This window comes from Zosterops lateralis (assembly GCF_965231275.1).
Source record: "Zosterops lateralis genome assembly, chromosome: Z".
NCBI classification, from domain to species: Eukaryota; Metazoa; Chordata; class Aves; order Passeriformes; family Zosteropidae; genus Zosterops; species Zosterops lateralis.
Window position 1 is genome coordinate 10,739,357 of NC_139800.1, and position 22,862 is coordinate 10,762,218.

The window sequence follows — 22,862 nt, forward strand, 5'->3', positions numbered from 1 at the left end:
AGAATAGGCCCCTGAACTCCACACTTCTAATATATGCTCTGTTTGATAGCACCCTTTTCAGGCTTTTAATTTGTTACACTTGTGTTTATGATAAAAACGCATATTGTTAACATTAGAAGTACTACTTTTAGTAACAATTACAAGCAAATTCCACACAGGCCAAGCCATAAACCGCTTTAAAGAGTGCTACCAATTCATCTGGCACTTCACAGATACAACATATGACAAAATGCTATTCCAGCTTGTAGCATTTTACAGGCTAATTTGGGAACAAAAAGTGTAATTGTCAGATGTAAGGAGATGGGCAACCGCAACAAATGGAAATGCTGAATGCACTTGGAAGATTGCATATGTGTGTGCAAAAGGAAGTTACTTTTCAGCACACATTGTTTTTGTTTCATGGGGTTGTTTTGGTTTTTTAGTAACAGCAGAGAATCTGATTTCCAAATTGCTTAATTCAAAGTTTTTCCAGAACTAGTGGGTAAGACAGCAGAAATTTATTGAAGAAAATCTAATTGAATAAAAGGAATTTTGAGGTAAAGTCCCAAGAAGATTGTGGATGTGTATATAAAAGAGCTTAGGGTAAAGTAATGAATCCAGTTTCTGTCCACACTAGTGGTGTTAAGAAGCTACCCCAAAGGTGGGAAAAGACTGAGAATAAGGAATTAATCAGTTAAAATCCTGGGGAGCAAATACTGAAATTGAAATGGCTGGACATATCCTATCCCTATCCTAAATCATGTATTGATATAGCAACACTACATTCCTACCCCTACCATTTATAGACTATGTATGTTACACATTTTAAATGTTTTGTCATTGTTTTGCAGTCCTATGTACACTGTAGCTAAGAAATCCAATAACATCCAGGGCTGTACTTAAGAGTGTTGCCAGCAGGTCGAGGGAGGTGATCTTACCCATCTGCTCAGCACTACTGAGCCCACATCTGGAGTACTGCGTCCAGCTGTGGGCTCCCTGGCATATGGGCATGCTGTAGGCGATCCAGTGTGGGAACACAAAGATGATTAAGGGACTGCAGCATCTCTCATATAATGAGAGTGAGAGAGGTGGGATTATTTAGCCTGGAAAAGAGAGGGCTCACAAGGATCTTACCAAAATGTATAAATATCTGATGGGAGAATGTAAAGAAGACTGTGCCAGACTCTTCTCAGTGGAATCCTGTGACAGGACAAGAGGCAATGGGCACAAACTGAAATACAGGAAATTCCATCTGAGCATAAGAAAACACTTTTTAACTATGAGGGTGGTTGAACACTGCAGGAGGTTGCCTGGAAGGTTGTATAGTCTTCACTCTTGAAGTTATTCAAAACCCAAATGGACACAGACCTGAGCAATGTGCTGCTCTAGGTGACCCTGCCACAAGCAGACCAGGTGGACTAGATGATCCCCAGAGGTGCCTTCCAAACTTAGCAACTCTGTGATCCTGTGATTTCCTGCAATTTCTCAGAAAGAGGACAGTGCAATGTATGTGGAGAAGACTGCTGCTATGAAGTCATACTGGGTTTTATTTCAAATGTGAAACATGGAATGTTCTTCAAGAATGATTAATGGTAACTTTTAGTCGCTTTCTTAGTTTAAATGTTTTCTTCCCCTTGTGTTTTCCTAAGGTATACAAATGTGAGTTGTTACACTATGGAAACAGTGTCTTTGAAACTGATTCAAAAAGGCAAGACAGAAAAATACCTCCAGTAAATGAAGAAATGTAACAGACTGCTGCATTTGCTTTGTCTTACCCGTGAAATCGGAGAATCCATGGAAGCTGTCATCATCCACCCTGCAGGCTTCCATCAGGCTACCAAAAAGGGTGCCAATGGGGTCCAAAGGGTGTCCCACCCAGCCTTCAAGGTTCGTTATTGAGGTTACTCCCCTGTGGAGAAGATCTGTGGCAAAAAACACACACAGAGGAGGGAAGGAGGGAAAGAGAGCTGATGTTAGTCCATCAAAACAATTATGCAAGTAAAACTGCTTAAAATGCTCTCAATACAGAATACAAAGTATTTCCAGCAGCTTCTGCATAGAAAGAGAAAATTGTATCTTTCAGGGTGAATAAACTGCCCCTGGTGAATATGTAAATGAGGAATAAGAAATACAAAGAATGGAAGCCGAACTTTTTGAGCACTAGCAAAGTGTATTATGGGTCAAAAATTTCAGGGGCAATGTCTTTTGAAATCTCTTCCTTGATACTACTGGAACTCTTCTGAAAAGTCTGCTTGAAGAATTACAACAAAGACTTTTTGGGTAAAACATTTCCAACAATTTCCTGACTCAAAAAGACACTGTACCCTTTTTACATTTTTAAGTTAATGTGATGCAACTGAAATAAATGAAAGTATTCTAAAATGTTCCAATTCTGTAAATTTATTCAGCATATATCTCTCTCTCTCTGCACCAAACTCAGGATGACACTTACTTAAAAAAATTAGGAGTCAAATGTTTAAATGAGCTATACAAGAAAAAAATTGTCTTTTAATAGGATCAAGTGTATTTCTGGTCATTTAAAGATTTTAGTCCACAAATAACTTCATCAGTATTTTTCTGTAGCCCTTACCCATTACTTAGTTAGTACACAGAAAAAATGTTAAATGGAATTGGAGGAAGTGTGATGGTGGTAAAAAGTATTAGCAATTCCTCAAATCCATGTCATATGGCAACAACTCCTCTTTGACACTCCCAGCTTTTTTCCTCCTAGACATACAGACACAAGTAAATTATGAGAGATCAGATGCATTATTGACAACCCTTCAAAAACTGTATACAAGCCATTATGGCTGCTCTGCTTCTCTGCCTGTCACACATTAACTTGTACCTCCCTTCACTCTCTCTTGTTCACAAAGCATCACATATCTGAGTAACCATGTGCATTAAACTTTAAAGTCCTGCTTCCTCCTATTTAAATGTGTGGGGCTGGCTATAAAATGAAACACAGACATACTCAGGATGGTAGAGATTTTTTTTTTTTAAGAATCCATTGGTATGTAATATGAAAAAACCCAAGTAAGTCACTGCATTTCTAACCAATAGCACATACTGAAGACAATAGGCAGAAGTAAGGAATATTACGAAGAAGGATTCATTAGGGTGACTTCTTACTGATTCACTTTGTTTTATTCATTCTGTTGTGCCTACTAATGAGCTTCTCTTGTGTCATGTCAACCAAAGGCTTCAATCATCTCATCAGAGACATTTAACTTAAAATCACACAAGTGGCTCCATGGACATCAGATCAGTCACATGAACAAAAGCTAAGCAGAAACATGTGGTGTTTGTTTGCTGAACGAAAGCCTAAAGTTCAGCTGTAGCTGAAACTTGCCTCTGGTTATAGAGACCAGCACACTTCACAGTATGAAAAGAGTCTTTTAAAAATTCCCCATGAGATTTAAAAAAAAAGGCAGTGAGTGACAACACAGAAACAACAAACTGCTTTTTTTCAGGACAGGATGGATCACATTTCACGCACTCTTTTAAAATGATAATAGAATATTAGGTGATAGCTACAGAAACTGCTCACACAGAATGGAATTTAACAGAGGTACTGAATGTCTACATGCTGCACTAGCAACTGGGAATGAAAAGGAGCACTATAACAACCAGCACACTTGCAACAGACTCCTCACACCTGCCAGTAGCATGAACACACACACTGACACAAGCACCTCTGTTCTTAACAACAGTGTTCAAAAAAACCCTTATTCCTTGGTTCTATTCCATGGGAAAAAAGATACAGAGGCACATAGGAACTGCAGCTAAATTTTTTTCTGCTAGGTACATATCTTGCCTTGTAAATGTTCATTTCTGAGAAAACATATGAACACACATTTGAAAAATTTACATGTATGATTTCACACTGGTATTTCTGACTACAGTGCATGAGGATACACACAGTTTAGAATGACAGAGAAGATGGAAAATAAAATTTGAATGAAAGGACTAGTGTAGCAGCTGAGAAAGTAATTCCAGTTTTTCCACATGTACTCTTCTACTACAAAGCCACCTCCCCCTTCTTCCACTGTCTCTTCAAACTACTAAGGTTCAGAGCAGAACTATTTTGGGTTGTAAGGACCACATGTCATAGAAACTATATCTGAAAGAGAACACCCCCTCAAAAAAAAAAAAAAAAACCAAACCAGTGGTAGTGCTCAGTGGAATACCACAAAATATTTTATAAAAAACAGGGTTAAAGAAAACCAAACCAAACAAAAAAACCCCCAGACATTCAACCAACCAAAAAAAGGCCCCAGCAAAAAACTCAATCCTCCTCTTTAGTTTCTTTAGCAAAACTAAAATTTTAAGCATTTTAAGATATTCTTTTGGAACACACTGCCAAATTTGACTAATTTTTGTAGTTCAGACTTCGCCTCATTGTCGCCCTCCCTCCAGGCTTACACCTCAGAATATAAAGCTCAGCAAAATTATAGATGAGAGAAAAAAAATTAAATATCTGACATGCCAAATGCAAAGCTCTGTTCACACACCTGTAAACATGGTGTTCACTGTACAACCAAAACCCCTGACTGAAATAAAGGCCCTATCATGCCATATATATTGGAGAATGCTGGTAAGAGCCCTGCACAACACAGTTTACAGAAAACCTCGGACATCCAGAATCTGACATAACCACTATCCAGACTGAAGAGTTAAGTAATCTCTTTTACTTTAGTTCCAAAACCAGTTTCCTCATGAGAACTTCCTGGTGTTACTGTAAACTTGCATGTCCTTGGCCCTCCTCTTCCCCACATTTACCTTTCTTCTGAGACCGGAACATTTCCAGCTGTTTCTGCTGCTGCCTCCTTAGTGTATTAACAATAGCTATTGCTAGCCTCAGTGCTTCTCGTGGGTATCCATGAGATCGTAACGCATCCACCCTCGCGCAGGCTGTAGGAACATGTTCTAAAACAGAAAAAATAATGGGAGAATAGCAATGCCTCCATAAATGCAATGGCCTGTTTTGCTTGGTTGCTCAAAGGGCTTTTCTAGTTCAATTTTTTCCTATTTTGTTTTGTTTTCAAAACTATACAAGAGAGACTTAAAGGACTACTGAGCCAGCATTTCAAGGGAGCCTCTGTTCTTTTTGCCAGGCTTTTCACCCATCTCCCCACCACCTCCCCCCTCAAAATAATGCCACAGAAAATGAACAAAGCACCAAGTCATGGAAATATCTTTCCGGTTTAGCCACTTACCATGCCAGAGGGGCCACCCCTGAGAGTCAAAGAGCAAGTTTTCAGTGTCGTCATGGTAACAGTAGTTGGTGTACAGGTCACTGCTGATAATGTGCTGTAAGTGGCTGTCCTGCCAGTGCAGGTCACACGCCTCAATGGCTCGGGTAAACACTGTCCGATGTGGCCTGTTCGGTGAATCTGTCATTTTCACGGGTTTAGAAAGCTGCATCAGCTTTTACTCATTCATACATGAATCAGTCATTCACAGTATTCCTGTCTCATGCCTATTCACCAACCTCCAGCCAATGGCAGTCTGTCTTGCCCCCTCCTTGCCCACCAAGCAGTCTGGAGATGACATTCCACATCCTATTATTACCCAAGAGCTCAGACAGTGTGCCAATCATCTCGTGTTCAGAGAGAGATCTAGAAACCAGCATGGCTGATGGCAGACAGGACTCTGCACAGAGAACTGCTAGAGGTGAATTATATTCAACATCATGTACAAACTAGAAAGTGTATGGCACTCAAACATCCCCAGTGTCTCTCCTTAGATCCACAGCTGTCAGAATGAAGGAGGGATAAATTGCATAAAAGATCTGTAGTTTTTCTTTCTGAGAAGTGACACTAACTTTGAACTTGTGTAACTTTGCTGGTCATGAACATACACAAATACTATTAATAAAGTGAGGTCCTGAAGCCATGGGGGTGACATAATTGTCACTGGACATCCTCCTATAGCAAAATTTCTCTAGTGACATGGCACTAAATCTTATCAGTGTTCAGAAGTCATGTCAGAGTTATCAATAGCATGCCCAGGTTGGTCTGAACATGATGAGCAAGCAAAATACCTCTGGTAAGGGATCATTTGCTGAAATAACTTATCTTCCTGGCTAGCTGTGAAATTTAATAGTGAACTAAGTTTTTTTCCTTCACAGGTGATCTTGCAAGAAAAAAGAAAGAACAAAAAACTAAGAGCAGATCTAACACCTATCAAGAAATTTAAACTTTATTGCAATTGTATGCAATATGTATCATTACCGATGGTTTGAGGATGATGACCAGTTTTTACCTGCAAGAACACCCTGCGCTTTGCACAGTTATTAGAAGTCATCTTTGTTTGAAGAGGACTATACAAAGCTTCTGTCAGATCTGATAATCACATTTTAGATTAGAAAGCATGATATTGTGTACAAAAAGACACCTCCTCCAAGACGGCAGCATTGCAGCTGCACCCTCCACACACCTAGTAATGCAGACAGCACATATAGAGCACATCCCACAGACAGATGCTTTAGTTTCTCGCATACAAGTTTAATGTAGGTTAAACAAATCCCTCTTTAAACAGCTATCAAGGCTTTCTAACTGCCAACAAAATAGAAACCTCAATCACAGAACAAATACTAGATTATAGTCAAACAAAGGAACAACGGGTTTTTACAGGACATACTTCAAGGACATCCAATTTTCATGCAACAGTATTTAGAAGCACCATGTGAAGAGTTAGAAGACCTAACAAAACACAAATACCTGCTCTGAAAATAGACCCAGTATAATAAAAAAACACCTATTTGCTCTTCTGCAAAGATAGTATTAGTATAACTGACTTTGGCTGGTCAGTGCTCAACAAGAAAGTTACTTGTCCCAGGAAAGAGTGCTAAATTCTGCAAGGCCAGAGTGTATAAGACAGAAGTTATATTATACGTTGCAGTCAGTGTATATGTTTAGGCTCACCTTGGTTAGCATTTGCACCCTGAGGCAAAGCATTGGTTAAATTGGGCAGCTCATTTCCATGGTTTCCATCTTCCCAGGGACAAACATCCACACTGTTCCATTTTTTCAGCTGTTTTAGCCAACTGGACTTCTGCTCCAACTTGCAGTGAGGATTTAAGACTATACACATCCACAGAGCACCTGATTTTAAAAAAATTGCTAAATTATATTTTTTATTAAAAATGCAGCAGCCAATAATGACTAATTGCAAACTTCTACAGCATATACTTTTTCTCCACTCAAAGGCTACACTGCTTGCCTCCCAGCTATGCTTAACACCACAGAGACTGAATTCCTGACACAGGCACTTGGGGCTGGCGTGGCCAATCTGAAGCAGCTGAAAGATGGTACCAAGCCAGCCTTCTCAATTAAAAGGCATTAGCAGGTCGTTTGTATTAGAAATCCAGAGTTCCCAATGTATGGATCATCAGACAGGAACATCAGTCAAAGGCAAAAAAGGAATTCATAAAAAGTTACGGAAGTTACATTAACCAAGTTTTTCTTCTAATTCTTGTATCAGAAGTGAACATTGTTTTACACTAATGAGAACTATGTAACTTTCAGCTTCACATTACGGGAACCAAAGAAGTACGTTAGTAAGACAAGCATTTTATAAACAAACACTTTCACACTCAGAATCCATCAGAAGTACTCATGTAACTCATTCCCAAACATGTCTGGGTCTCAGATAACCAGTAAACACTAGTCTTGTGCAGTGTGATATAAGTAAGACATTTTTACTTTGGTAATTTGATTATTCTAGAAAATATGTTTTACATTTTCTATTTAGGGAATTCTAAGGGAAGGTTAATTTGTGCTGACATATCGCACAGAGCACCACTTCAGAAACTGCTCCCTGAGACTATATAGCACAGCAGGCATAAATGCATCTGAGTGTCTAGCGGCCATTTTCAAATGGAAAGGTTTTTCTCTAAATCAGCTGCCCCTTCACCAGCTTGAACTTCGACAGAAGCATGAAGACATCTCAAAATACTGTTCAGCAGAAGTTCATTTGCTCATTGAGAACGTGTTTCATATACTAAAAGAGATCAGGAGAATATGCTTAGACTACACAATGTTCATTATAGGCTGGAAGAAAACAAAAATGCAGCTGGTTCTTCTAGGATAATAAAAGTCTTACTCTAGGATTCTTTTACTAACTAAAAATGCAAAATTGATACCCAGGGCACACGGAATCACATCACATTAATTCCTAAAATAGCTCAGGTAGGTCACAGCACAGGAGCCAATGGAAACACAGCATGATTTTTAATGTTAAGTTTCCTGCTATTCAAGACTAACATGTTAGGGGAAGCAGTATCAAAAAAATCTGAAAACCAAAACACAATATGGTATGTTACTATTCAGAACATCAGAGAGACACTAAAATATTGCAGTTTATTACTGCATAGTAGATAAAATACAGCAACTGTTTTGGGTTCAGGGAAGTGTCTGAAACATGCCATGGGAGGGTGAATAAGGCCAATACCACTTTTAAAAATGTCTCTTAAAACCAGATCATATAATTTTCTTTAGATGCACTTGCCAGCACACTTCACTCTCCAAAAGGAGTCAAATTACAACTGGTTCTTATTATTAAGCATCAATGATTCAGTACTGCCCAAGACAGAATGACTACACTTCTTAACATCTGCAAAACAAAACACAAGATGCAGCACATTGGAAAGCCTTGGAGAATAGTTGTGGGCTTGCTTATTTATTTTCAAAATCAAGTATCATTTGAAGGCACTGCACTGCACTTCTCAGCATCTAGCAACAAAAAACCCCAAACTAAACCAAATTTTAAAAAAAAAAAAACAAAAAAAAAAAACAAAAAAAAAAAAAAAAAAACCAAACACAAATACAAAAAACCCTACAAAAAACCAAACCAAACCAACAAACAAAAAATACCCAAAAACCTCACCACAAATAAACAAAAAAAAATCCATCAAACAAACCACAAACCAAATAACCAACCAATCAAAAAAACCCAAACCATTGCCTCTGCCCAAAACTCCCAACATAATATTTTGTAATCAGATTTCCAGTGTTTTCAGACTGAAGCAAAAGCAAAGTGGAAGACCTTAAATCCATCTGATAAATATTTCAATCATCCATGAAGGCAGAACACATCCTACTATGTTGTACCATGCCCCTACAGAATACAGCCTTTTTTTTTTTTTTTTGCCTCCACATCTGAGAAACACCACTAGAGGAAAGAGAATTCACCAGCCTCCTAAAGAAGCTCCATCACACATGCACATTTATGAGTCAGGAGAGGGCAAAGATAACCCAAAGTACCAAAATTCCTTAAAAAATGTCTGTGGTTTCATGTGGGACACTAGGCCAAGGCTAACTACATTGTTAGAAGTCTCTGAAATTGTAGCTGTCTCTGGAACTCAGACAATTTTCATATAAAGAATGAGTGTATTTCCAGTGACTCCCTCACAAACCACTTAAAATTTCAATAGAACCCAGAACAGCACCCTGCTCACTATGACTTCAGAGAAAGCTGCATGCACATCTGAGATCTCAAACAGCTTCGATGGTTGTTGATTCCCTGCAGGAAGAAGAGCGTGAGACAAAACTTCTCCACCAGAAGACTAAAAGAGAATAGAAAGAGCTCCTGCAGTGCTACAAAGCCTACCACCTGGAAGAAAGATGCATAATGCCAATGACCCCACACTCTTCAATCTATTTGGATTTTTGGGTCTTTTCGGTTAGTTTGGGTTTTAGTGAAGGTAGGGGGTTTTTGGTGTGATTTTTTTCCCTTCTCCCCTCTCTCCCTTCCTGCCCCAAGTGTGTGCATTTATCTCTATTCATATTTCTTCCTACTTCTGCTCCCCAAACACCCTATCCCTCCCCTGACATCTGCTCCACTCTGGCTATTTGAATTCACTGATTCCTGCCCTGATTCCTGCGCTGAAAAGTCTTGAGGAAAATGTTCACTTGTGCCCAGACTTTATTACATGCCAACTGGCAGGAGCCTGGAGGATATTCTTATTTCACTCTGATGCTGCCCAGTGGAAGCCCCTTCAAGCCAGCCTTTAAATGTCACCACCAACCTGAAGGCCTACTCTAGTCTCAAACAAGAGAGTCTCTATTTCTGCCTTATGGCTCCCACTTGGGGAAACTGCTGATCATGTTTACCCTTTACTACAGGTAGGGCCTATGGAAAACATGAACGACAGCTACTCCTAATTTGCAAGAAAGGTATTGGAATCAATTTCCAGTGACCTCAGCCTAGAAAGTGCTGTTGGCAACAGTTTATGCTCCAAAGAAATTGGAACACATTCCAAAATACATTCCTAGCATTTTAAGTTTACATGTTTTGATTACGTTTAATGATGTCACCAATGCAAATTACAACATGAACAAAAGTCTCATTAATTAATAATAATTTTTTTAAAAAGAGACACCAGAACTCCAGAGAAAGTATTTGTGTTTATAGACTGCTTTCCTCTCTTACACAGCTCTCTCTCCTTCTGATCTCCTTTCCTCCAGATTTTTTTCCATACTGGTTCTTAGCAGGCAGACACATCTTCCCCCCCAAACTGCATGCTACTGAAACACAACTGAAGCTCTTGTTTAAATCCCTGGACTCTAACCTATGTCTTTTCAATACAGAACTCCTCACAGCACAGTGGCAAAACAATCACAATTCAATATACAAGAAATTTTCCCCAGAAAATAATTGGAAAATATGACATGTTGCAACTGCAATTTGATACTAATTTTACAAGGGAAAGGGTATTAGAGCTGTCACACTACAGTAAGGAATTGCCTAATTTATTCAACACTAATCTCCTGACTTGAAAAAAGGCAGCTTTGCCAAAACAGACCTTTGGTTTAGATAGACCGTCTTTTGAAAATGCATAGTTATTCATCTTTAGTGTTTGTCACACCACCACCACCAAAAAAAAAAAAAAAAAAAAAAAAAAAAAAAAAAAAAAAAAAAATAAAAATTTTACATGCACCCTTCCTCGTACATACAAGAGAATATCAGTACTTTTATGTCTCCCTGAAGACATCTATATCTTTGAATTTATGGACTAGAGAGGGATAGCATGCATTTACATTGATCAGGATTTAAATATGCAAACTGAAAAACATTAAGAGCATTAAGTTGCTGTAAAAGTAGATGTAGTACAGAACAGTAGGATAACTACACATCCTGTGTATACATGTATCCACGAAACTAAAGGAAGTGGAAGGGATGTGTATAGACTCTTCCAATACATTAAGCAGCACTCACTTTTTATAAACCCCATTATGTTTTACTCTTGCCCCAGTAAATGGGAAGGTGGTGATGGAAAGAATTTTAGGGGGGTCCTAGGCACTGATCATTACTGAGAACCCAGCACACAGTTCTGTTCATCTGTTTGATTACACTCTGCTTTTCCTAAAAACATCATGCTATCTTGCTGTACAGCTGAGCTTGGATCAGCATTTCCTCATTGACAACACCTATGTAATCAATGGCTGAGACTTGGTCTTTGTTTTGGAATTTTACATTTCATATACTTTAGATCAAACACTGCATTTCCAAAATTAAAATATTCAAGAAACAGGTGCTGTAACGATTCTTTTCCCTTTCCATTAATGCACAACTTTATCTTAAAAAATAAGCTACAGGAGTAGCATTTGACCATTTCAAAGAATATGGGGCCAGGTAATCAAAATCATTCCCTTTGTCCAACAGACAAAACAGCTTCAGCACCTGCTGCACACTTGCCACTGTGCCCCACTTGACACCAATCAATTCTATCACAAAAGCATAATTTTCCAGCATTGAAAGTGCCAGAAGAAAAACAACCAGACAGAATCTATGAACACACTGAAGTACAAGTGTCAGCAAAGGAGTGTTTACATGTGTATTTTAAACACATACCCACTTTCACTGGGACAGCCACTTGGAAACCTCAAAGAAGGCACTGTGTGGTGTTTATTGCTTCTGAATGAGAAGGACAAGTACCTTCAGAATAAGGCAAAGCAGCAAAGCCAGTGCCCTACTCCAGGCATGGAGAGATCTTCACCAGAACAAAGCATATTCACAAGTCCCACTGGAGACTGCTCCAGTTAAACAGTTGCTTTTATAGACCAGTAAAGATAGACAAAGTGCTTCAGGACTGTTCCCTCTTCAATTAGAGCATCAAGGAAAACTACTCTCAGCACTCAGTTGCACCCAAGCTGCAATTTAATTCACAAAAATTCCTTAATGCATTCTGATTTCAATGTTTAGCCTACAGAAAAAAAGGTTTTCTATGGGTGCTGTGTTTCTTAGAGAAGAGTATTTCATTTTGCTCTAATTCATCCTGTTACTGAATTAAACTTTGATGTATTGGTCCTGACAAGCGCTTCACACTGATTGTATTGTGTATGATAGTGCAATCACTCCACATGCATTTCACACTAGCTGGCTGATTAATGCAGTAGATTACCTGCAGCACCGATGGCATGAGGGAATCGTTGCCCTCCTGCAAGCTAACCTCCAAGCACACATTTCAGAGAGGGGAAGTGTAAAATAGACAAAATGTCTGATTCCTTAAGTTTCCCTTTCTTGCTGCCTACTGCTGCTACAAGGGTTAAGGGCACATGTCCATTTGGCAGAAGCAGGTATTTACATATTGAGATTGTATTCAAAGCTATCAGCAACCACATGGTCTCATTTCTGTGTCAAGTGACTACAAATCTCTGCTTTCTCTTTTTACGTTTTTGACTTTTAGCACAATGGAATAAGGGACTAACCACACACATCTGACATTTTGCATGAGCCTGCTGTTTTGGGTTATGACCTTTCAAGTATGCTTTAAAAATTCCTGCATCTTTTCAGATACTCTGCCATTTAACCAGAGGGCTTCAAAGGTTTTTAAAGAACAGCAATTTGCTTGAAAGGCACAGTTTAGAGTGTGTCAGTCGAGTATGATCTCCCCAAGAGAACATTAAGGATCAGTCACATGTTCATTAGATACCCCTCTATGCATCTGTAGTATTCTATAACCTAACCACTGCAGCAAGACAGGAGCTATTAGTCTACAAAGCTAAAAGGAAGTACCAAGAACCTGCAAATGAACTTCACTGAATGATTTCCCTCATATTAACAAAACTGTTTAATCAATTGTTTACAATCAATCAACTGACAGCAAAAGCACTGCTAATACTACATACATAGCACAGACATAGTACAAAATACATAGTACAAAAATAGTCCTTTATCTTAATATAATTCTTCATGATTTTAACTTGCCAATTATTAGAGCTAGGTGGTGAACACAAGTATGCTCCTGACCAAAATATGTATCAGATATTTTACCAATTACTTTATCTAGCAATATACTCTCAGTAGTCAGAGTCTATCTTCAGAGACTTCAAGAATTTTCAGTAGAAAAGTCAATGTGACTACAACTATAAATGCATTAAGCTACCTCTATATCAATTATCCTTGAGATGAATTAATTCCTCTCACAGTTATTTTTTTAGGAAGAGGCAAAACAGGAGATGTTTGTCCAACAAAACAAGGTAATATCAAAAGAGAGAGATGAAAATACCTTTCCTTTACAAAAAAAACCCCAAAAACGGAGCAAGTGCAAACACTCTCTTGCACACTGAGAATTACAACTACCACAACTATTCTCACAGAATGTCAATAATGCACTGTAACTGACCAAAGAAATACATTCTGATTGTCTAGTTTGAATTCCTTCCTACACCTTTGTTTCCCAAGTCACTTTTATCTTCCAGTCCAAACATGATTGCTGAGTTTTACAAAAACAGCATTACTTAAATTATAACTTCTAATACAAGAATCTAGCACAGCACCTGGCTAGACAGTTTACTGACCACCTACCACAATTCAAAAATCTAAGGTTATTTTTAGTTTTTAAGCTAAATTTCTCCAGCTTCAATTACAATTTTCAGTCACCTTCTGTGGGTTTAGAAGAAACCATTCCCTATAAAATTTTTAGTCTATGTAATAGATAAATTATAAAGGACTTCCTTTGTCTTGATTTGACACACCCAAGCAGACTAATATTCTTGCACCACTCAGGTGGTTTTGAGGGTTTTTTCCAGTATTCGTTCAAGACAAAAAAAAAAAAAAAAAAAAAAAAAAAAAGGAATGAAAATAGCACAAGGCTAGATGGCTGAATCACAGGTAAATCTCAGAAATTAGTGAATACTCAGTAATTCCTCCCCATGAATCTATTACTTCTCTCTAGCTCTGATATTTACTAGAAGCGGCATAGGAAAATTGAATGGCAGCCTAATGTTACTGAGTTATGAAAAATAAAAAGTGTGAGGAAGGAAAAAGTAACACTAAGTATCAGATTGGCTTATAGTAAAACTCCGTCCTTAATCTTAGCAGACATAATTCCACAGTTGGGGCTGCAATGAATTGTGCACCAGCTTCAATACATAACATTTTTAGCACATTTATTTATAAATCAGTTCAACAACACAGGAATAAAAACCACAACTACTTTAATGTGGGTATTTACAAAAAATCTGAAGTACTTTCCATCCAACTGAACAGAATGGAAATGCAACTTTCTGTATGACATTAAAAATAAACCCCTCAAGCTATGCTTACACACTAAAGGTAATTACTGTGACCATTATTTCTGAAATCTGATAAATGCCACAGGATTAGCTCAGTTGGTTAGAGCATGGTGCTAATAACACAGGGTTGTGAGTTTGATCCCCATATGGGCCATTCACTGCTGAGCTGGATTCAGTGTACTTCTGGGTCCTTTCCAACTCAGAATATTCTGTGAAATTACCTAAAAAACCCATTTTTACTGTCAGACTCTGGCCTCACACCTCATTTCAAATACTATTACAGCAATGTCAGTAATGGAGGAAGAAGGAAATGATCCCCAGAGAAGGTGGACAAAATCAATCTCTGCAGAACAGCAGCCTGGCTTCACTCACTGAGGAAATGAAGGTGACAGCATCAACCAAGACACTGTAGGGCCATGACTGCAATTTAAGTTGTCATCCATAACTCAGCCCTTAGAACAGCTAAACTGTCTTGTGATGCTAATTCTGACCTACTGTTAATTTAGCACCTCCAACAACAGAAATCATTCAAAGACACTGACATAAATTAACAGCTTGTTCAGTGAAAAAGCAGGTGTAACCTTAAGTGCATGACCTGAGGGTACATGTGTTTCATAAGACCATGACAGCTGAGACTAAACAGTATTAATGCAATCACTACCTTAGCAAAGACAACCTACTGGATATGATACAGTTTAAGACACAATACGTGTAAGATATCACTCTACCTAGAAAGTCCCATAATGAAAGCCCAAGAGAAATGGTACATCCAACCTCCTTTCAAACACAGCGCTTCCTACAGCTTTCATTTCAAAGCCAGAAATGTCCTAATGCCCTCACTGACTAATCTATACCAAGAAATTTGAGGTTAACTTTATTTTTCACAAGTGCAGGGCATGGGTACTTTCTTTAGCTTTAAGGCAATACATGATGCAAATGTAAGTGGGGATATTTAACAGTATAAAGACAATATGCATATTAACTTGGTAGTCAATTTTCAAACTTAAGAGTCTTGCTTTTTATAAAAACCATAAAATAAGGGGAAAAGTGAATGTCTCTTCTACATGGTTGACCTTGAAAAGGGATTGCATGAAGTATGCAGGTCCAGAAAAATGGTACTAGAGCACCAAAACTGCAATGAATGGTTAACTGTATCAATTCTTTTTCATGGCAGCCCTGGAGTAGTCATCAAATCTGGCACCAGGAAGGAATTTCTCTAGGGGCATCCTGGCAACAACCGTAGCTGCTTTTGTCCTTTTCCCCCCTCTACTTAAGCACTAAGCACAGATAATCTGTTCAGAACAGCTGGCATGTCCCATTCATACAAGTTTGTCTCTAAATGCAAAGGGAAGGAATGCATGAGACACAAATATAGATGGAAAATAGCTTCATTCAGTTAAGGTTAAAAGAATTTAACTTGCTGTTTTCTAGAGATGATTTTAAGTTTTCATCAGGAAAAATTCAGAGTGGTTTCCAAATTAAAAAAAAAAAAAAAAAAAGATACTATTTAACACTTGATCATTAGTTTGCTCATGGCAAAATGGTAATTAAATATCTCTTAATTAGTCTATAATGATTCCTTTCCCAACCTCAACCTTTAGAATTAAGCTTTAGATGAGGAGAAAAGTGTTATTAATAAAGGCCCAGGCATGATCCATCAGGAAATATATTGTCCTGTTTCTCTGTATCACATGACCTTGCAAAATGATATCTCAGTTTAACTTTTAACACAAAACTGTATCATTCTAATCCAGAAAACGGTCAAAATAGCAGTAAGTGTGAAATCAAAATGGACTATCAGTCTGACCCAGCATTAGAAAATGGTATATAATCGAGCAAAGTACTAGTGAAAACCCACTAAGACATTTAGAACCACTGCAGCAAAGTCATGTCAAGCAAAATCCACTCAAGAAATTCCTTTATAGCAACAGTCCATTTAATATGCTAGTATATATTTAGTATATAACAGAAAGGATTGTACAAATGTCACTGGGAAGAGTTTTATCACATGAATGAGGCTAATTTCAAAACCGTAAGAGGCCCCTACACTTAGAAACTTTAGATTCCAATAGGTGGTTGAGGTAGAGAGGAGCTTATGCTTTAAAATGTAGAAGGTAGAGAATGGAGAGACTACAGTTTCAGTTCTCCTCAACATGAATAAGATGACCAAGAGAGACCCGGATCAGCATGAAGCAAAATCAGACAGATTCACCAATTCTATTCACTGCCCTGCTTGCCAAGGACCTCTTTGGACACAAACTCTTCCCCATGGCAAAGCCAACATACCTCTACTTCACAAAAAACTAATCCTTGACTTAAAAAAACAAACTCCCCTCCCCCTTCAGGAGTTTTTAAATATCAAAACTGAGGAAATCTACTAGAAATGTTTGTTTCGGAACATGCAAACTACACAAAGTTTCTTCACCATGAAGACAGGCAATAGGATATGAAGACACTGAAAATGGCAGTTCACAGGAAAAAAATCTACAGAGGTGTTGACAAGGTGTTGGGCTCCATCACTCCACCAAGCAGTAGATACCTGTCTTAGATTCTATTGACTGCTTTCATCAGATTAAGCATCTGGGATTTAATTTAAGAGTTTCAGCTTTATTAAGCTGTCACAAGAGCAGTCCTACTTTGATAACAGTAGCTGCTCCAATTATGGCCTGGTTTAGGGTTGACAAGTATAATGATTCACACATGGCACATGAAGCAATAAAAAGTTGTTTTGCATCATAGCTTTAAAAATGTGGGCACTTTTTAAATTTAATTTGTCACTTAGCTTTTGCTAGGAGGACTGTTAAATTGCAGTAAGGGGCAAATGGGGCTTTTAGTTTAAATACAATCCCCATATTTAAATGATCTGTAATGGCACAGTGTTCCAGTGTGAACACTATTGTTTCACAGTGGGCCCTGATGGTGACATGTGACATTTGTATTCAGGTCTGGTATTATCTGTGTGGCTAAAGGGCTTCCAATTTCATTTCACAGCCAGAAGCCTGCAGAAAACAACAATTAACTTGCAGATCCCATTTGCCCACAAAACAGTCTCTTCCCAGTGTCTGGCATCTGGCAGTGCTCAATGTTTAATTCCAAAGCAGCACCTCACAGCCATTATGAGTCCTGGGCTGGGGTACAAAGTCAATTTCCCCCCTTTTTTAGGGAAATCTTTTCATTTTTGATGAAAACAAGCAACTTTTACTTCATTTTTCATGAACAAGTATTAATGACTTACTCATCTATGCAGTCCATTTTTTTTCCTCTAGACTACAAAGAAAGTGAACTGACCTTTCCAACAAATCAAAGATCTCGGCTCAACAAGCATCAGCAGGTATTTCCTGGGCATTTCCATCTCCATACCCCATTTTACCAATGCAATTTAATTAAAAAGCAAACCAAGAAGCTTCAGAAAATTAATCATTATGACATCCCAAACTCCTCAACCACGGCCACCAGGAGTCAAACACCTAAAGATCAGCATGTGAAATTTATGTACTGGGATACTATTTAAACAGCAATGTGAAGAATTCCAACTCTGCTTTAAACTCTGCAAAGTGGAATTCATGTATTACTGTGGCAAGCTGGAAGTGACTGCCACTGCACCACTGAAATTGCATCTAAATTTTCATAGTTTGAGAAGCATCTGAGCAAGCCTTAGAGCTCTGACCTGTAACCTTTCCAATAGTATACCTCTGACATTCCGTAACTAGCATATAGCTTATCCCATGACTTGATGTAGAACAGGGAAATCTGCTAGGCAGTTACTATATTCTTACTCCTTATCTAGAGGTTTTAACAAACAACTGCCTAGTTATGTGGAAGGCTTTTATTGTTAATATGATGCTTTTGAATCATGAGCTGCTTGAGAAATTAGGACTTTGTACTAAAAAAATGCCAGATTCATACTTAGACCTAAAGTGTTTTATTTGGGGATCCTGAGTGGAGGTTTTGGTGGTTAAATTTTTAGGATGGTTTTCATTTTTATTTTAGGTGTGTGGGGTTTTGCTGCTGTTGTTGTTTTTAAATCAGCACCTTCAAACATTCAAACCCAATCTGACTTCTACTGAAATCAGCAGTTTACCACAAACTTGAATAAGAATGGTGATCAAAGCTCAGGGTGTCCTTCCAGCACCCTTGCCAATACCCAATGCCAGGCAGGAAGCATCACTTAAATTCTAATGAAAGGCTCAAATGACCCAGGCAGGGAGCAAAGCTGAAGTTATTTAAGTATGCTTAAAAGTCTATGCCAAGATGGAACTGACAAAGTGGCCATATGCCTAGCAGTTGGCAGACAGCATACCAAGGCAAGCAAGAGAGACTTTATTTAGCAGAGTCTATATTTACTTATTTTTATGCCCTAGAATTCTCTCTAACTACAACAAATTGCTACCTTCATGTGACACAAATGAGAGTATAGCTAAAAGATTTTTTTTGAAAGCCACACATGTACGCCTCTCCTAGATTACACAGAACAGATAATAAACATTAAAAATGCAGAGGCCTGTGTCTCACTCCCTCCCATTTATATTTTGGTTCTCTGACATCCTAGAAGATAACAAGCCAACATTACTTTGTGACACAGTGATAGCAGGACTCCTTAAAACTCAGTGTCTGAGTTACTTCTGCTAGAACAGATCACATGTTGCTGGGGCCACCCTGCTTTTACCTCCGCAGTCTGCTATTGTAACACTCGTCTCCCTTAAAATCTACTTGAACTTTTTCTATGTTCACTTTTCTTTTTGTTTTTCAGATGCAGGTTTCACATGGAAAAAGAGATGTTTAATAATAAAACAGGGAAACTCAGGCAAAGTAAGATCCTAGCAAAAACACTGCAGAAGGTTGAAGCCTTCACATGAGGTAGAAGTTAATCTGGAGAGAGTCATGCAATTAACAGCATTTTGCGGGGAACTTGCTATGCACCAGCCAAAGGAACCAAGGAATCCTATCAGTGGGTAAAAGAAATAAGACAGTTTAGAAACATAAACCCTATCTGGAGATGGAAGAACCGAGTTAAGTTCTACCCTCTGCCTACTGCCCACCTGGTGTGACTGAAATGTATTTGCAACTGAAACCATGATAGAAGATCAATGTATTTTCATATTCTTAAGAGGTGTCAGAGCAGTTCAGGACTGAAACAATGTGGTCTGCCTCAGACTGCAAACACAGCAGCTCAGGTAGTGGTAAGCGTGATTTTTGGGAGTGACATCTAGAATTCTGATTAAATAGAGGTAAACTAAAATCAAATAATCCAAAAGTATTTGTTATTTGATACTGCAGACAGATAGGTTCCACCTCCTCTACCTTCAGACAGGTGCTATCAAGAAAATGATGTTAATGCAAGACTGATGAAACAAGAGGAGCCGCTACAAAAACTTTAAGAAAACTTTTTTGTTTATTGACAGCACGTGGCAAGACTGCTACAGGTAACAGACGGAGAACACATTTCTGCCTCTCCCACCACCTACCAACTCAACCCACATAAGCAACAAAGCATGAGACCATCCAGTTTTCAGTATGGTGGGATACAATCTTGTTCCATGTATGTCCACCTAGGCATGTACCTTGCTAGGCAAAAACTGTTGTACCTTGTTGGCAAAAACAAGACAAGGGATCATAAAAACAGTTGTTAAACTTGCAGCTGTTTCTAGACTCCAAAAGAACTTTGCCTGCTATGGTATTAAGGATTTTAATCACAGAAGTCTGTCATCTCAACTAGATGGTTAGCAGTTTATTAGCCTAGTGCTTCAATTAGAGTGAACATAATTTTTACTATACAGGTTATATACAATCTTATCCCACCAGTTAGTATGTGATTCAATGATGGTAATTTTTGACCTCGAAGAGTGCAAAAGTTAAGTTTTGCATTTGACATTTCTTTTCTAAATTAAGCATGTTACTCTTATTTGGATTTTATTTCCTTTAGCTTGATTTTGGACCTTTAAATTACATTAAGAGTATTATGATATTTGCTCGCTTCTTTGCATTACTTACATGTCTCATAGGACATTGTAAGCTTTTGCTTGTTTGTTACTAAATGTTAATGTGTTTACTGCCACATACGTCAGACACAGCCATATTGACCAGAACACATCAAAACAGACTTCTCTAAGTCTAGACTTGCAATGTCTTTCCAGAATGAGAACACTCCAAGTTCCATGAATCACAATCAAAGGCAATTCCATTTAGGCCATGTATGTCTTCAGCTTGCTCTAGAAAACCCTCCAGGACGCCTGTAGTAAGGTTTAGAATGCTAAGACAGACATATTAATCCCTTCACTCATACACTCATTCCTGCTTTCAAAGGAATAAATTAGATTTACCACTGTATTTAAAATAATTCAGGTTCCCTTTAATCTTCCATACACTTACCTATCTACTAGCTAGTAGTTTGTTACGTACTTTATATCTAGGAAAGCAATGTTTGTGGTTACTTTTTATCTTTCTTTCTATCTCCCCATCTTTAAATACTGTTGACTTTCACATTCAAATTGTATTGGTTTTCCCTTCAGACGACACTGGGTATCAATACAGGCTGAGGCTGGGAGGGATTTAGAGCAGCCAGGCTGGGAAGTACTTGGTGGTACCAGTGCATAAGAGGCTGGACATGACCCAGCCATGGGCACTGACAGTCAAACGTGTCCTGGGTTGCACCCAGAGCAGTGTGGGCAGCAGGGCCAGGGAGGGGATTCTGCCCCTCTGCTCTGCTGAGACCCACCTGTAGGGCTGCACCAGCTCTGGGGGCCCAGCACAGGAAGGACATTGACCCATTGGAGGAGGTCCAGAGAAGAGCCACACACATGACCAGAGGGATGGAGCACCAGACATATAAGGAAAGGGTGAGAGAGTTTGAGTTTACTCAGCCTGAAGAAGAGAAGGCTCTGAGGTGACCTTACAGTACCTTCCAGTACCTAAAGGAGTCCTACAAGAAGGCTGAAGAGGGACCTTTTACAAGGTGTGTAGTGATCAGACAAAGGGGAATGGATTTACACTGAAAGCTGGAAGGGTTAGATTAGGAAAAAAATTAGGAAAAAAATTCTTTACTGTGAGGATGGTGAGGCACTGGAACCATCTGCCCAGAGCAGCTGTGGATGCCTCCATCCTTTGAAGTGTTTCAAGTCAGGTTGGATGAAGCTCTGAGCAAACTGGTCTAGTGAAAATTGTACCCACCCATGGTAGAGGGAGTTGGAACTAGATGATCTATAAGGTCCTTTCCAACCCAAACCATTTTATGATTCAATGATGAAATTCTTATAGTTTAGATAGAAATTCTTATAGGTTTTGGAGAGTTCTGACGTAGTAGTTCAAAACTGTATTAATGAGTTCCTGAACACTTTACAGGCTAAAGTGTCCTCAGACCTCATCAGTTCAAATATTCCTTTCCCATTTCAGCCTGTGTTATTCTCTTAATTGAACAACAAAGTCATGTATCAGGTAACCTTTCCTGTAAAGCAATGTTAATTGTTAGTCCTCTGTATTTCATCTCCTTTCTCGCTTAGTAATTGATTTCTGTAATTGTGAATCGGTCTCTTCCTCAACCTTTCCACCTTAGCACTAGAGGCTTATATATTTCACCTCAGCTGTGTACCTACATTTCCACTGTTTGCTTTATTCTTTCTAGATGATCTAGTACTTAAAAAGTGTTGGAATTTTACTTCTTTTACACCATGTTCCCTCTCCTTCAACTACAACTGTCTCATGCTGCAGATCAGAAATTTAATCTCACCCGAACTTAACTGAATAAAGAAAACTGCAAAAAACTCTCATCTGCTTAGCCTAGAACCACAACAGAAGCTTCTCAACTCCAAATACACAATTGTTTATTTATTATACATAAGAACACCTAAATGAGCCTGTGAATTTACCCAGTTCATCCCAGAGCTGCCTATACTTGTCAGTCATTGTAGTTCCTTGTTGTCTCCAAAGCGACAGGCGAGGGTCAGCCATGAACTGTTCTGTTATCAACGTCAACATGCGAGCTCCATTTGAATCTCTCATTTTGAGCATCTCTCGCACCTAGGAAACGAGTCTTTTAATAGAAAGTTGAAAAAAGCAAGGAAATCGCAGTACATACAATATGCTGCAGTGTTAAATATTCCCCTTCTGTTAAGCTAGAAATGCAATTTATATGCGACGGGAAATTTTTAAGTAGAAGAAAAGTCTGCCTTCCCAATATTTAACAAGATTTTGGGTTCAGTATCCAATTGCAGTTCTTCAGAGAATTTTTCCACAAGCAATCCACAGGTGTATTATACAAACTGCTGTAAGGTTTTCCAACGTTTTGGGGGTGGGAAGGAGGAAGAGAACAGCAAAGCTTTGGATGCTTGAAATGTTACTTCATATCCTTACACTGATCAAGAC

At 38.5% G+C, this 22,862-nt stretch overlaps 1 protein-coding gene across 2 annotated transcripts in view; it reads right to left on the reverse strand.

Annotated features, from left to right (window-relative positions):
* The window catches only part of ZSWIM6 (zinc finger SWIM-type containing 6), a 107,471-nt gene that overhangs the window by 16,433 nt on the left and 68,176 nt on the right, over positions 1-22,862 (reverse strand). For both annotated transcript variants that reach the window (XM_083883642.1, XM_083883643.1), the window contains exons 4-8: positions 22,367-22,517; positions 6,909-7,088; positions 5,199-5,375; positions 4,762-4,908; positions 1,755-1,901 (exon numbers count right to left, since the gene is read on the reverse strand). In XM_083883642.1, the coding sequence (XP_083739768.1) occupies positions 1,755-1,901; positions 4,762-4,908; positions 5,199-5,375; positions 6,909-7,088; positions 22,367-22,517 (802 nt within the window). The remainder of the gene's footprint in view (positions 1-1,754; positions 1,902-4,761; positions 4,909-5,198; positions 5,376-6,908; positions 7,089-22,366; positions 22,518-22,862) is intronic.